At 46.5% G+C, this 15,086-nt stretch overlaps 2 protein-coding genes across 2 annotated transcripts in view; both read right to left on the bottom strand.

Annotated features, from left to right (window-relative positions):
• CCDC181 (coiled-coil domain containing 181) overlaps positions 1-2,860 on the bottom strand; it is a 12,221-nt gene extending 9,361 nt beyond the window's left edge. The window contains exon 1 of the mRNA XM_008631775.2: positions 2,662-2,860. The gene's annotated coding sequence lies outside the window, so the exon portion shown is untranslated. The remainder of the gene's footprint in view (positions 1-2,661) is intronic.
• Positions 2,861-3,761: 901 nt separating this feature from the next.
• The window catches only part of SLC19A2 (solute carrier family 19 member 2), a 13,155-nt gene continuing 1,830 nt past the window's right edge, over positions 3,762-15,086 (bottom strand). The window contains exons 2-6 of the mRNA XM_008631902.2: positions 14,409-15,049; positions 11,137-11,359; positions 7,480-7,672; positions 6,467-6,608; positions 3,762-6,230 (exon numbers count right to left, since the gene is read on the bottom strand). Coding sequence (XP_008630124.1) covers positions 6,105-6,230; positions 6,467-6,608; positions 7,480-7,672; positions 11,137-11,359; positions 14,409-15,049 — 1,325 coding nt within the window. The 3' untranslated portion in view covers positions 3,762-6,104. The remainder of the gene's footprint in view (positions 6,231-6,466; positions 6,609-7,479; positions 7,673-11,136; positions 11,360-14,408; positions 15,050-15,086) is intronic.

Here is a 15,086-nt window from a genome sequence, read left to right as displayed (position 1 = left end):
AGGCCAGGCCGCACCGCCCCGTTGCCATGGAGACGGGCCTCCGCGCCAGGGCCCCCCATTCCCCGCCGCCTTTTCCGGGTGGCACAATTCCACTTAAGGCCTGGGAATTGTCGGGAAGCAGAACGCTGAGGGGAGCGGCAGGACACGCGCCCCCACAGGGGGGGGTCAGGAGTGCGGCGGGAGGCTCTCGCTGTCCAGCCGAAAGCTCTTCTTCGATGCTGTTAAATTATGCACTCCTCAGGGAACAGCCTCAGTTTGCGTGCTGTATTATTCATCATGCTTCGGCTGGCAATGAGCAATCGGATCAGCCCAAGAGCCTGCAGTGTCAGGATTTGGGCTTTTGTTAATCACAGAATTGTTTGGGTTGGAAAGGGATCGTGAAGTTCTAATCCCTTTGCCATGGGCAAGGACTCCTTCCACTACACCAGGTTGTTCAGAGCCCCATCCAACCTGGTCTTGAACACCTCCAGGGATGGGACATCCACAACTTCTCTGGGCAACCTGTTCCAGTGTCTCACCACTAATGAAGACAGCACTGAATCTCCAGAGACACACCTCTCTGTGTTAACCACACACTGCTCCTTGAACTTGGAAATGGAAAAAAAAAAAAAAAAAAGAAGAAGAAAGAAAGCAGGAGAACACCCTGAATTAATTCCCATCTGGAAGGGAAAAAAAAAAAAAAGGCCAAAATTCCCCACCCTGATTTACCTGCGGGGCCAAGGGGGCTGGCAGAGGAAGAAGGATCAGACTCTGCACTAGAGCTGGAGGGAGGTGGCAGGTCACAGCCTCCTCTAGGGAGGATGAAACACCCCACAGGTAGTGGATGCTGTGCCCCTGAGGCCAGCAGGTTCCCAAAGAGCTGTGTGACCACCAGACTCCCCATGGAGCACACACAGAGCTCCCTGCAAGGGTAGGCAGCTGTCAGCAGCCATGCAGGGTGACCAAAGTTCACTCAGCATTACAAGATGCTTCCCCAGCACTGCATTTTGGGGGAGGACCCTCCTCAGCCCTCCTACCAGCCTGGGCTGCTGTAGCATGGGCCCCCCTGGGTGGAAAGGGGGAGAGAGGGAGGGAGTTCTCCTCACTGGCAGCACTGACATGGTGCCCATCACCCTGTCCCTCACACAGTCATCGCCCCAAGTTCTGAATACACTGGCCTGGCAATGCAAAGGACAGTCCAGTCTACAAGGCCACACACCTCAGAAGGCAGCACCTCCCCTGTATTAAAGGGTTAATGCTAATGAAAGAAAATCCAGGCAGAAAACAGCCATGAAGCCAGAGCTTTGGTGACTCTCAGAGTAACTCAAGTAGGGTCACCCTTTCACTCAAAGTCACGTGGGATAGAAAAGCTAAACCCCTTCAAGGTGGGATTCAGGAGTTCTCTGAAGACATCTGTCATCATAGGCCACATGCCACAGGAGGAGGCTGAACTCCATGACCTCAGGGTTTCTGCTCATCCTACACCATGCAGTGAAAAAGAAAACCAGGTTTTGACATTGGTTCCAGTGGGCTGGAAGGGCTCCCTTATACTTACCAGAGATAACACTCGGGTACCTGCTTGGCGATGGTTCCTGCTGTACCTGGAAAAACTTCAACCAGTGGCCTCACCCAGGGCATGCAGTTATCCCACCCTTGAAGACAATATGCTGAATTTCTGATATTCCACATTTCGTAGATAGGTGTTTTGACAAGTTCATGGCAGACTAAAATACAGAGAACTGGGCACAATACCAAGGCTTTCTGCTCTGCTTTTGTTTAAGACTATCCTTCATCTTAAAAGCCCGTGCTATCCCTTTCATTCACAAGAGATGCTTTATGTGACTAATTACAAATCAGCGTGATTAAGACAAGGATTAGACCCCATTGTTGGAATGTCAAGCTGTGATGGTTTGATAATAATAACTTAATGATTTAAAGTCAATCAAAATTCATGCATGCATTCATTAATCCACATATCATTAAATGTAGGTTTACAGATGTTCCCATCTGTGAGGAAGCTGCAGAGCACGGTTATGAAAAAGGGAATAAAACAACAGTAAAGCAGTGCAGGGCTCCATGCACAGACCCCGACATGTTGGCTGCTCTTTTCCATGTCACAAATGCATCAGACACTGCGTTCAGGGAGCAGATTCATGTAGAGTGAGTGTGTTTGACAGAGAAAGGCCGGGTGACACCTCCAGAACAACATTAAACAAGCACCTTAACACCTTTTCTATGTAGTGTAGGAAACAGTTGACACTGTCAAAAGCCACAGGCAACAGGGTTCAGAGCATCCAGTCTCCTGCCCCTTCCATAGCCGAAGTCCCTCTTTCCTTCCCAGTACTTGGCTACGATCACACCCATAGAGAAGAAAACGCAGCCGCTTCCCGACAGAGCCCTTCCCTTTCCCTGAGAGCACCTCCAGAGCAGCCGGCTGTGTTACACATGCACACTGCCACAGCAGGGTTTGAGTGTAACCCTGCTTTGCCCAGGGGGATGGACAGCAGTGGGTGCTGCTCCTGAAACAGCAGCCTCTGGCAGCTCTTACTCTTTCTCGCTTTTTGGACAGAACAAGCCCAGCACCCAGTCTCTTGCTGGAGCAGTGATCCCAGCAACTACACCTCATCCTACCAGAATCACAGCAAGCCCAGTGCAGGACAGAGATTCAGTGGTAACACTCACCTCCAGCAGCCCCCAGCATCAACTGGAACAAAGAAACAGTCACAGCATCCCAGGCAGACAGCCGCGTGCACTGTTTATCTCATCTCCGCCAAACCGCACTGCATGCTCTATCTCCAGCACAGAAATTCCACTCCTTCACAGCAGCTGCGTGCCCCTTGCAGCTCTCTCGGCTGTACACGATGTGGCAGGATGCAATGGGAGGAGCAAGGATTGCCACAGTTCACGTGGACTTGCTTCACTTGCAGGCAAGAGCAGCCTTTCACCAGCACCAGATGAGAAACACTTGAATCCATCTTAAGGATAATGCTGTATGACCTATTAGTTATCTTCCTGACATATGCAAGCAGAGATTTTAATCCCCCACACTCAAGAAACTCATTCCTCCACAGCTGACTCGTGTATTCACCCAGGGAAGGCAGATGAATGAAATTCAGAACAGACCTGACATGCCAACAGTCCTAACCTTCAGCAAGAAAACTCAGCAATAAAGCTCTGAAGGAAACATTTATAAGAAAACCTCCCCTCCCCCTTTCCTCCCCAGAACACTCCTTTTCTCTTGTTTTTGGTGATGTGCAGAGGGTTTGTTGGGCTACTACCCACACAGACCACTATGCCCTCCAGCCCAGCCTGTACTATGAGGTACAGGCCATATCTTCTAGAAACACAGCACAAGGAAAGCCTTCCAAGGCCGTCAAGTGTGGGTGTGCCAGGATGGGGACCTTACAGCATTTCTCCTTTAAGGCTTCAATTTTGTAATTAGGTGAATGTAAGTAGAAAGGTCCTCCTGCATGGCAAACCTACACCTGCTTTGATTACTGTCACCCCCAGTTACTGGAGCATCCTGACCAGGGCTACCCTGCATCAGTGACGGTAAGCGCTCAGCAGTTAAGAATCCTCAATACAAGACACTTGCACAGAGTTATGCAAACCTATACAAACCAGCAAGCAACTATCAGCTTCTTGAAGCCTTGCTTCTTTTTGCATGTTTTGTTCTATATTGTTATTCTCTTTCTTACAAAGATGCTGAGAACAACCTGCAGCAGCAGTGCTGTGGATTAGCAGGGTATCAAAATAGAAAAAAAACCACTGTCCACACAGGATATCTCAGAGTATTTTTATTTAACAAAAATAGCTGTTTAATTAGAAACCAACAGTGTCCACATGGTTACAGAATTTCATAGGCATCATTATTAACTCTGCATGCAGCTCCAATCAGGCTCTATAGTCACCTCATCACCACAGCAACAGCACAGCTCAGAACCTTAACAACATCCAGGTATGGCATCCATACATTGTGGGCCTGAAAACATACACAGTGTAGCGAGCCTCGCTATTACAGTTGCCACAGTTTCATTACTTTGGTACAAAACCCATTGATAATGCTGTAAGTCATTAGTTAATTTGTGACTTGCTTTTAAAATAACTGGGCTGTTCCCCATCAAAGATTTGATTTCTGTATGAAAAGTATGATTAAAATTGAGCTGCTCCTTTTGGTCACTTGACAGGAGTGCTGTACAGTCACTCCCCCCACCTTGCTTCAACTGCCATCAGACCAAGGAACTCAAACGACAGACTATCCCTGTCCCAGGACAGCTCATCAGCTAGCACTTCATGGCTCCAGATTTTATTTTTTTAAAAACAAAAAACAGTAGAGAAAGGAACATATACATGGGTGGCTTCAAGTTTCCATTTCAGGATAAGGCAGATAAGTTTACATGTGTAAATGCCAGTGCAGCTGAGCCCCCCCTTAGGGGGCTGTTTCAGCAGGCAGCCTGCAGAAAGAAAAGCTTTGAGGAGCAGGCTCCCCTGAGCAGCCAGCCTGGAAGGGCTCCCTGGATCCCAGGCAGCACATGCCAAACACATTAATCATGCACCTTGTGTGGTAAAGATTGAGGCTCACAGAAAGTGATGAGGAATGTCCCAGCTAGAGGGAAAACACCTTCCCAACCCCACTGCTGTGAAGTCTCCATGGCACTAAAAGCAAGTGATGAACCAAAGCTGCTTCTTCAGCTGGAAGAAGAAAGGAGGTCTAAGGAACACACAGAGAGAAGGCATGGAGGGAAAGGCTGCATTGCACCTTCCTCCTTGCCAGCTCTCCTGTATGCTTAAACTCACCACAACCTGCACAGCAACAGGCACACTCCATAGGCATTTGTTGCTGTGCTGGTCATGCTGCCCGAGTATCCAAGGTGGCCAAGCCCAGGCCAATTCTGTGCAGCTCCTCCTCAGTGTTGAAGCAATTTGGAAAAAATAAATTATTTTAAGAAACAGATGAGAGGCAAATCCCAAATTGCTTAAACTGGACAAAACAAAAGAATTGCCCACTCTAAACATTCATTGTTCTGCTCATGTGGAAAGAAGAGGTAGAACTAGTGGACAGAGACCCACCAGAAGCATAAAGGCATTTAAAAATAATGGTGGAAAAATGACAGACCATAAATCATCATTTTTCAATGCCTCAGGCAGTCATTCTGTTAACTACCATAATTGAAAGTGTCAATTTAATCACACCATAGTCAAAATTCTCTAAGGGCACAAAGAATAGCTTAAGAGCCTGTGAGTTACCTTCCTTCTCAGTGCTACACTAACACCCACCATCTCCCTGAAACAGTCCAGCCCCAGGTGGTGAGGCAATGACTCCTGTAATCACAGGAACCTGCAGCCCTGAGGGACAAAGGCAAAGTTATCCAAGGGTCCCTTGGATTAGCATTTTGCCTATTTCAACTCCAAGTTCCCCTCCAGCTTTACAGTCCCTTGGGCACAGGCCTTCGTGGCACAGGTAGTCCTGCTGATAGCCCACCCACCAGTGTCACAGATTGCCCCAGGACACAGTTATGTTTTTGGGGAAGCACCATGATCAGCTAAGGTAAACCTCGGGCAGCAGGGATGACAGACAGGAACAGGAGAAGCAGTCCAAGCTCCTCAAGGAAGCACGTGCAGAAACGTGTACCAGTCCTCAAAACAGAGCATCCAGCATCACAGGGCAGCCTCAGAGAGAGCCACACTGCAGAGCACAGCCCTCAGGCCACCTCCTGTTCCAGGCCCGGGGCTCTCCACAGAGAGGTCTGCTAGTGTGCCCTCATTTCTGCCCTGCAGCAGCACCTCATGACAGAGAGCAGCAGTTCACCAGACAATCACAAAACTGCCTGCAGATGGACAGTGTTAGACTAAAACCTCCCAAGGTTTTCTCATTCTTTGAGAAAATTTACTGTTCTTTGCTGCACATCCCATATATGCAACAGAAGAACAAAAGGCATTTTAGAAAGAAGATATTTGTTCTTACTTACGTAAGAGCTAATACATTTACCTTCTAAAATGTGCTACTAATATAGTATAAATATGGATCATATACCGTTAAGGTGGCTGCCTTGGGAAGAAAAGGCAGAGATTAAAAATAGACCTATATCTTCATATGTAGCCACCAAGAGTCTTTTCTTGGTGCACTACTGGCTTTCAGGTGATCCGCTTTGCATCTGCTCTCGCCTCCTGTAAGCTCTCACAATACTGCAGATGCCGCTGACCAAGAACACCAGCGAGATGGCCGCAAAGTAAGAGGCGTAAATCATGAACTGCAGAGAAGGGGAAAAGAAAATAAAAAGAAGTGGTTAAACCAAGCAGTTAGCAGATTTGTAAGAATGTTAAAAAAATAAATGAGTTCCCTTCCTCTTCTAAAATATCAGGAATCAGTGGTTATTTCTCTGTCAAATCCTTGACCCATAAACAGGTAGCTGAGAAGTTTTACAGCTTAGTTTATCTTCCTCCCTTCCCTATCTCCCATCAATAAAGGTAAGAGCATCTATCATACCTGGGTGAAGATGCCCAAGCCAAGCCCACTGGCATCCACGACAATCAAAGTGAGCAGAGTCTGAAGTGCTAACGCAATGAAAGTATTGACCCCAAACACCAGCGCATACCTCTCCACACTGAGATTTGTAGCAATCTGGAACCTGGAAAGAAAGGTCAACCAGAAACATAAGGGAAAAAGCAGGGGAATGCATGAATGGCAGGAACATTTCTGGGCAGAACGACTATGCACCCTGAGGAGTTACACTGACTGGTTTAGTATTTTCCACAGCTAAACTACATTGCACAGATAGTGTCCTTTCCTAAATAGGATCATGATGGATTAACTTAGAAGCTAGAAGAGACCCATAAGACACATGCAACCCCTCTTTTTAAAAACAAACAACCCCACCCTCCACTGAGGGAGCCCTGTGGGTTTTGGTGTTACTGAAGCAGCCCTGCTGTCCAGTGTAAAGGGTCTTGCCACGTGGAGAAGATGAAATGCACTCTGGCACCAGAGAACTGCTGGCAGTCTCAAAGCTTCAGTCTGTTGCTGTGTGGTCCATAACCTCTTGCAACCTTCTAACCAGAACTCCCTTCGCAGTTGCCAGTTTCAGCATCATCCCTCTTACTGTGCTTGAGCTGTCTTGGAGTGATTATGTGGTTCAAAAGCAGCTATCCTTTCCCCCCCAAAGTGACAAATAACATTGAAGTAGTTTTCTTACAGGTTAGGGAAAGTTGATGCTTCAACCCAGGCAAAGCATTGTCCTTTCCTCATCTGTTAACACTTCACTACAGGCACACTTACGAAAAACATCCCCCTAGCAATCAGCACTACCTAATATTTAGAAGCAGTCACTTCAGTGTCACAAGACTTTTAAGCTTGGGCACACTGCCAGCCAAATATATCTCCATGCCACAGCTTCCAATCTGAATCACAAGACAAACCCTTGCAACAGACTCTTGTTACACAGAAAATGTGCTGCTTTCACACCAGCTGTAACCTTGAGAGCAGTTTACATTACAAATACTCACGTTGCTATTGTGATTAGCATCATGTAGATAATTCTGAAGACGACATAGGATGCATAGCACACCCAGATGTTACGAACAGTGTCCATGACATACACAGCAGCAGCAATAAGAAAGGAGAACAGGGCAAGTGCCACCTCACCCCACATTGCCCAGGATGTTTTTATGTGACCCACAACAACAACTGCAACAGCTCCTGTGAGGGGAAGGAAAGCATAACTCTTAGTAATTACAGTTGGAGCAATTTGGAGATGGTGTATTGGGAGCTCTACAGCCCCTAACAGCCAAACATGAATGAAATGGAGGACACAAATGAGAACACCTTAGCAGCTCTCCTTCCTGACCCCTCCCTCACCTGGAATCCTGCTGCAAAGTCCCATTTACTTTTACAGAAACAGGAAAAAAATACATAGGTCAATGCTGACTGCCTCCAAAATCTTGTATCTGGCTCTGGAAGCACGACAGCCCCAGGCCTCAGAGCACTGCCAGCCAGTCCTCTACACTTGACTGTGGCAGTGTGGTCAATAATTGGGCAGTCTCTATTGAGAAATGCAAACCCTGGTTCTCAAAAGCACTCACCTAATTATTTAGTGGTGCTTTAGCAGAGGCTAGGAGGGAGGAAGACACTACTCACTTTAAAGCACAGTTGTTAGAGCTCTCTCCCAGGAGGCAGAAACACCTACATTTACTGCCATCTCCACATTGGGCTGTAACAGTAAGTAAGAAGAGGAGTCCAAATCCACATCTCCTGGGATACAGCCTAATCACAGCGTATAATCATGCACTATTGATTGTGCAAGAACAATCCTTTACAACCCGAACAGGTTTGTAACTCTGGCTGGATTTTATGAAGGGTGGATGGGGAGAAAAGACAAATCATAGGATGGGAAAGCATGTGATATTTCATGCAATTCAACAAGCAGACAAGGTGTGTTTCATGCACTATCACACTTGCAACTACTGAGAAGCCTAAATACACATTACATCGATAGAAAATTCCCGTTTCAAGTAGGCCTTGTTCTGCAAACAAGCCAAATAGCAACCAACAGCATAATGGCTGTACACAGCAAACCAGACAAACAGCATACTGATAAAGGGAGGTTTACAGGACATCTCTGAAAAACAGGATTGTGTTCAGCAGTAGACCACTGCACAGAAGTGCTACAGTGCACCATCTAAGCCCTTTGTAGCCCTTAGCTGGCCTGCTGTCTTAGAAAACCTTAAAGCACACCAAGACTCCTTATGTACCATCAGTTTGCACAAGCCTGCGATCCTGTCAGACCTCACATCAATCTCGCAGACTGGTGAAGAAGGGAGCTATGCCAAGGCAAAGGATTTATTTTCCCCCACTAAAGTCTTCTCAGTGCCTGCTGTGACATGACCTGACTAACATCTTGTTCTTTGAAAGTCTGGCTTCCCCAGTAGCAAAACTCTGATATGCAAAAAGAAGCTAAATCCTAGAGCATTCTTCCTACTGTCTCAGCAATTCTGAAATTTGGGAACAGACATGAAGATCTCATGGCAATTCATGAAGTTGTGCTCTCCCTATGTGCCCAGGCTGTATCAACCTGACACCTAATTAAGATATTCAGTCTCTGGCCTTCAATGAAACACATTCAGCTGATCCAGTGGTTTCACAACCCAAACTGATAAAGGATTGCCACACTCCAAAGAAGGTGCAGGGATGCAACGTAACATTCAGCTGATCTCCCTAGAAGGAATACTACTTCTCTTTCCCAGGACAGGGAGCCGACAGCTACATGAGTCACCATGCCAACTTAAACCCTTCTGCAGGGCAGGGATGGCAACAGCACCTTATGCAAAGGTTGCCAAACATTGCTCCTAACTGAGCACAGAATGACTAAGAACAATGCAAATGGCAAATCAGATCTGGGATGCAGCAGGAGAGGTATTTCTAGTACAAAGAGAAGAGTAAACAGCATGTGCTTCTCTAAGTCTGAGGCCTCACTGAATAAAGCCGAGTGCAATTCTGGTTATCGACCTTCAAAAAGAATGCAACTCAAACCAGGTTTGGTGCAAAGAGGGGCTAATTAGGAAGAGAACAAAGAGCTTAAATTTACCAAAGAACAACTAGAAAAACCTGGCTTCTTTGGCCCAGAACAAAGATTTTGTGTTAAAATACAAACTTGGCATGACATTAGAGACAAATAAACTGCTCATTAATAAATTCAAACTGGAAATCAGGAGTCAGAGCATTTGCACCAGTGCCTAGGAAGGCAGGTCACTGCATGCTCATTCTCAACAGGTGTTAGGATTTCCAGTCCTGTTACACATTTCAAGCTTTTAGTTGTGAGTATTAATTCATTAAACTTTTCTTCTTTCAAGCAATTAATCTCTATCAACTTGAAGGACTTTTGGTTGTGTCTTTTGAGCAGTTCAGGCTAATTTGCTTTTATGAAACATGACCCAAAATGATTAGACTATTTAGAAAAATGATACTTGAGGAAAAAAATCAAAATGGGAAACTAAAAAACTTCAGTTTTACAAGAGTTTAGGTCCATTGTTCACAGGCTTTTAAAAAAAGGACCTTGTTATCAAAAATGGTCATGATAAGGTTTGAAGAATACCCCTCCATATATATATATTTAATCTTGCTGATATTAGGCCACATTATGGGTCTTCTTTCCCTTGATACCAATTCTTCTCCTTCCCGGGACAAAGGCAGGATGGTAGAGGAAGCTAATTCAAACAAGAAGTAAGAGCCACAGGTTCATGCTAGAGTGGAGAAACAGTGTATGAGACCAAGCTATTCAAGTGCAGGTTTAGCACACCAGGGACTGAACAGACAAAGTCATCAAGTTGCCAACAGCTTCAAACCCAGCTAACAACGGGTTGTACACTAGCTTTTAGAACTATAAACCAGCCACAGCTTCCTACTGAACTTCAAGAAGGGGCTGAGCATGCCCAAGAAAGCACTAATAATTTATTTGTGTACTTTGGTTTCTTTTGCCCCCAAGGAGGTGATGTCCACAGCAGATGATGGAACAATGACTCCATCAAAGAAAAGAGACACGCTGCAGCAACATCTAGAAAACCTCTGTAAGGGTATGTTAGCTACTTTAAAAAGGTATTGCCCTAGTTCTGGTAATGAAACAGTACTGAACAACTTCATAAACAAATGCTTGTGTTGACTGACCTACCTGTCCCTTTCAAGTCAACCAGCTTCTTTCATCTTAATAGCTTCTGCTCCTAACAGTGCTGAAATGACTAACCATGGCTCACTGCATGCTGTGCGTGTGCAGGAAACCTTGGTACCCTCCCGGTGGAAAACCAAACACACAGGACCCCATGTCTGACTGAGTGCTTAAAACAAGCATAACCCCACCGTCATAGTGACAGCCAAGAACACACAGTCAGCCACATGCCTGGAGCCTTCTGCCAAGTATTTCAGAATGAAGATTGGCTTGGGAGGCTCCTCTAAACACCTACGTACAGAATTACGAGAATCAGGGCTGCTTCAGCGACTAACTCACACTGAGCACCTACCTGTGCATGTCAGAGAAGATTCACCTCAGATGCCAGGGTTTACCTCTCCTGCATGCTTGGGGGAATGCGAGGCACTTCCAAATCATGCTCTAATGACCTTGAGGGAAACAAGACATTTCTCACAGCAGAACAGGAGCTATGCCAGAAGCTTACCTAGGAGCGTCGAAGCTGCCTCCACAGCACCATTGTAGATGTCCGCGCTGTGAGAAGGAAGCACCATCTCCCACAGGCCCTGAGCGTAGTTGATGACCTGAAAGTAGCCACAGGTGGACAGTGCCCACCACACAGACCAGCAGAGCATGGTCCTGGAGGAGTAGCACTGCAGCAAGTCCCGCCAGAGATCCTTGAGCACCTTTACGATATCTACTTTCTGTTTCTGCATAAATAGGAGAAGGAAGGGGAGAGAAATGTTAAGCCTTTGTTTATGAGTACTCCACACTGCTCCACAAAATTGCCCCTTTCAGTTGGTCTGATCACTGGTGAGTGACAATACCACTCCTGGACACAAACCTCTACAGAGTAATGAATAAAAAGCTTTCCCATCTCTGCCAACCAGGGCTGTATCCTTACATGCAGAGGAAGGGTTCAGCCCCAATCACCTCTCCGTCTCTGGCTCTCCCCAGAAGAGAGCAGGGACAGACACATGTTATGTGAGCAACTGAAGGGCACCAGAGAAGAAACACCAGAGAACAGGATACAATATCCACTTTGACAAGACAGGATCAGAAGCCAGCCATTTACATCACAAAGGCAAAAAAAACCCACTGACACTTTTAAGTCCTGATTCAAATTCAACCAAATTTTGTAGCACAGAGAACATGAAAGACATCAAATGACTATATCTCTCTCCATATAAGTTGATTTTTTCAGTACAGGCATTTGGGGTTTATAAATACTCAGAGAAGCAATCTCATTACCACATGCTCTACCCCTGTTCAAGCTCACCAAGGCTTCAAGAAGGTGAGAGATGTCACTTGGGGATCTAAAGCAAAACAGAAGCTACTTCCACCAGACACTGGCAGCTCCTGCACATACAAGTGCCCTGACAAATGACATGAGATAAGAAATGAAGCTTTCCACTCCAAATCTTTCTAGAAAAAGCATGAAAGGGGGCAAACCCTTAAAAAATAATTGAAAACAGATCTATTCTAGCAACAGCGGATGACAACAATCAAAATTGCTTTTTACCTACAGACTGTTACAGTCCTGTTCTTTACCACTTTATGTCAAGAGCAGCAGAGGAAAAGAGCATGTCTTTACTTTGTAGACCAAAGTTCCTGGTTGCATTTGCTGCATGCACACATGTACAGAATCTGTGTAGACCCTGTAGGGCAAAACCCTGCTAGTCTGAGTAGCAGGAGCAGTTACTTCATGCAAGACTGGGCAAAGCCCCAAGGCCCACCCAGCACCTCAGGCCCCTGTGAATTTGGATTCCCTGCAGGGAAACACACAGCATTGTCACAGGACTGAGCTATTGCACATTGTGCTGTCACATGTCCAGTTTCAGAGTGGTTTCCAGACAGCAGCAGCAACTTTGGGCTCTTGGCATTACGCCCTTTCCCTGGGGGAATTGTGCAGTGTGTGCCTGGGAAAGATTGTTTCCATGAGCAATAAAACTCATTTTAAAATGTTTCTACTAAAACCCCAAAAAACCACAGCCTGAAACCTGTCCTGAACTCTCTCTCTTCCACCCCTTCAAGTGCCACTGATTTCTAAGCATCTTCATTGAACACCACACAGTCCCACCAGTGCTATGCCAATGGCCTAACTCTTGCTCTGTGGATACCATTCCTCCAAAACACAACAGAACAACTCGGGAAGAGGTGAGCTTATGGCAATGTGACTTTAGCACATAACTCCCACACAGAAGATTTCACACGAAGCTCAAGTTTAGGTGCAGAAAAACAAGTGAAGGGAACCGTCACACACACTGCAAAAACTGATCTGGCTGTTCAGCCCTAAGCACATGTCTGATAAGCCAGAAAGGCCCACCTGCCCTACTATGGCCTGGCTGTGTCTCTTCAGTACAATTATTCCTACAGGCATCCATGCTCATGAAATATGGTTGCTGTTACCTCAGTAAGAAGGACAATCATCACACTCCAGTGCTCCTCAGCCTTCAGCACCTGGTGTAAGTGACCTCTGGGGAGTTAGGCAGGTGTACTTGCTCCTTTTCTAAACTTTTCTCCACTACTTTGGCACTACATGTACCCTCACAGAAGGGGAGTAAAGTAAACAAAAGGGATGGATAAGTTATACATTAGTCATTATTGGCACAGAATTTGTCTTAACAAATACCCTTCAGCATGCAAGCATAACTCGGGTAAAAATATCCTTGCTCACACAAGATCGTGCTGGATGGGGCAGGATTAAGTCCCTGGAATGTTAATACCTTTAATTCCTAGCTGTAGCTGGAGAAGCAGAAAGCAGCCCTGGATGCTGCCTCCCCCAAACCGGCTAACTGGGGCTTACTTGCTAAGAAATACCCACTGCTGACTAATCCAGCAGTCGCGCTTACCTTCTGGCTCGTTCTCAGAACCAGCATGGCCTCCTTCTGTCCAAGAAGCAAGGCTGGCCTCTCCCCAGAGCCAAGAATCCCCCTGCCTGCATTCCCTGGAGCAGCGTGACCAGCAGGGACCTGCCAAGCAGGCAACTACACACTCACACTGGGCCTCAAAACTGGAGGCTGCTCACCCAGGTGGGACCCAGCAGGTCCCTCCACCAAGCAAGGGTCCCCACACTTGTTTCCATACAAATGGCTTTGCCAGAGGTTATGCAGCCCACAAAAGCCACAAGTCAGGGCACTACCTTGGTGTTCTCAGGGGCTTGCATTAAGCTGATACTATGCAAATGTGCTTCCTGCAATTTATCCATATTCTACCCTTCTATAGCTAATCAATGTCTGCTTCCAAGTGCTCTCAAGAACTACTACAGTTTCTTTCCTAGACCAGTTTCCTTCCAGGGTCATACGATAAACCCCAAATATTATACAGCACAACTTGCACAACAGTTGGAGTAACAATGTCAGAATGTGAGTGCAAGAAGAATTGCCTCTTTTCTGCAAGTCACTGGGTGCATCCAGAAGCACACACAGAGTTTGGAAATATGCTCAATTTTTAGTATTCCAGAGATGTCCCTTGCTTTTGTACCAATGGATGGCAATCTGATGCCCAGAGCATTCAAACTGCAGCCTTGTAAGACAGGGAGAGCAATTTCAGAAAAACTAAGGAACAGCCTACCATGCTCAAACAGCAAAAGGATGCCAGTAATAATTCTCCTCGTGGCATAAATAAGGAAGTGAGATAAGTAAAGGGATTCTCTTTTGCTGTTAGATATTACATCTCTATGCTATGTACATACAGGCACATCTCACAACCATGTCAGTACAGCATCTCCTTCTCATGTAAACTCAGGGCACAACTCACCTGTTTCTCTGCTGAATAACCCTCCCCATTTAAGGGAACTTTTGCCTCATCCTCCCAGCCAGGTGCCCTCTGCACATCGGGATGATCTTGGACAACTGCTCCATTTTTACAGTCCATGACCTTCATTTCACAGCTAAGCCGCTGACTTGAAAGGTGGTGAAAGAAAAGGCTTTTTTGTGGCATGGGCAGGAACCACGCCGTGCCAAAGGCAATGGATATGCTGGTTAAGGAGATAACATTCAAGCTGAAAAGGGACCATCCCGCTACTGACACAAGGATCTGCCCAGACACCGAGCCCACTGTGTAGCCCACCAGGGTGGCACTTCGGCAGTAGCTGGTAACCTTTTGGTACAGATTGATATCGACGACACTGTAGATGTAGGAATAATAGGCGATGTCGGTGGCAGTCCCCATCCCGTAGAAGAACTCAAGGAACTGGATGGCCCACAGCCCCTGGGCGTACAGCAGCATGAACCAGGTGACGATGAGGCTCAGGCCCTGCAGCAGGACCACAGGCTTGTACCGCAGGTAGTCCGTGGCCAGGAACACGGGGAACAGCAGCGCCAGGTAGGAGTAAGTCCACACCGGGTAAATCTCGTTGAACACCTGCGGAAGGGAAAAGACGGCGGTGACCCCCAGCACTCACGTACTGCGAACAAAACACGGACAGACAGACAC

Source organism: Corvus brachyrhynchos, unplaced genomic scaffold, assembly GCF_000691975.1.
Source record: "Corvus brachyrhynchos isolate BGI_N302 unplaced genomic scaffold, ASM69197v1 scaffold3, whole genome shotgun sequence".
NCBI classification, from domain to species: domain Eukaryota; kingdom Metazoa; phylum Chordata; class Aves; order Passeriformes; family Corvidae; genus Corvus; species Corvus brachyrhynchos.
Note: the sequence above shows the minus strand (reverse complement) of the source record. Positions and strands in the feature narration are given on the sequence as shown.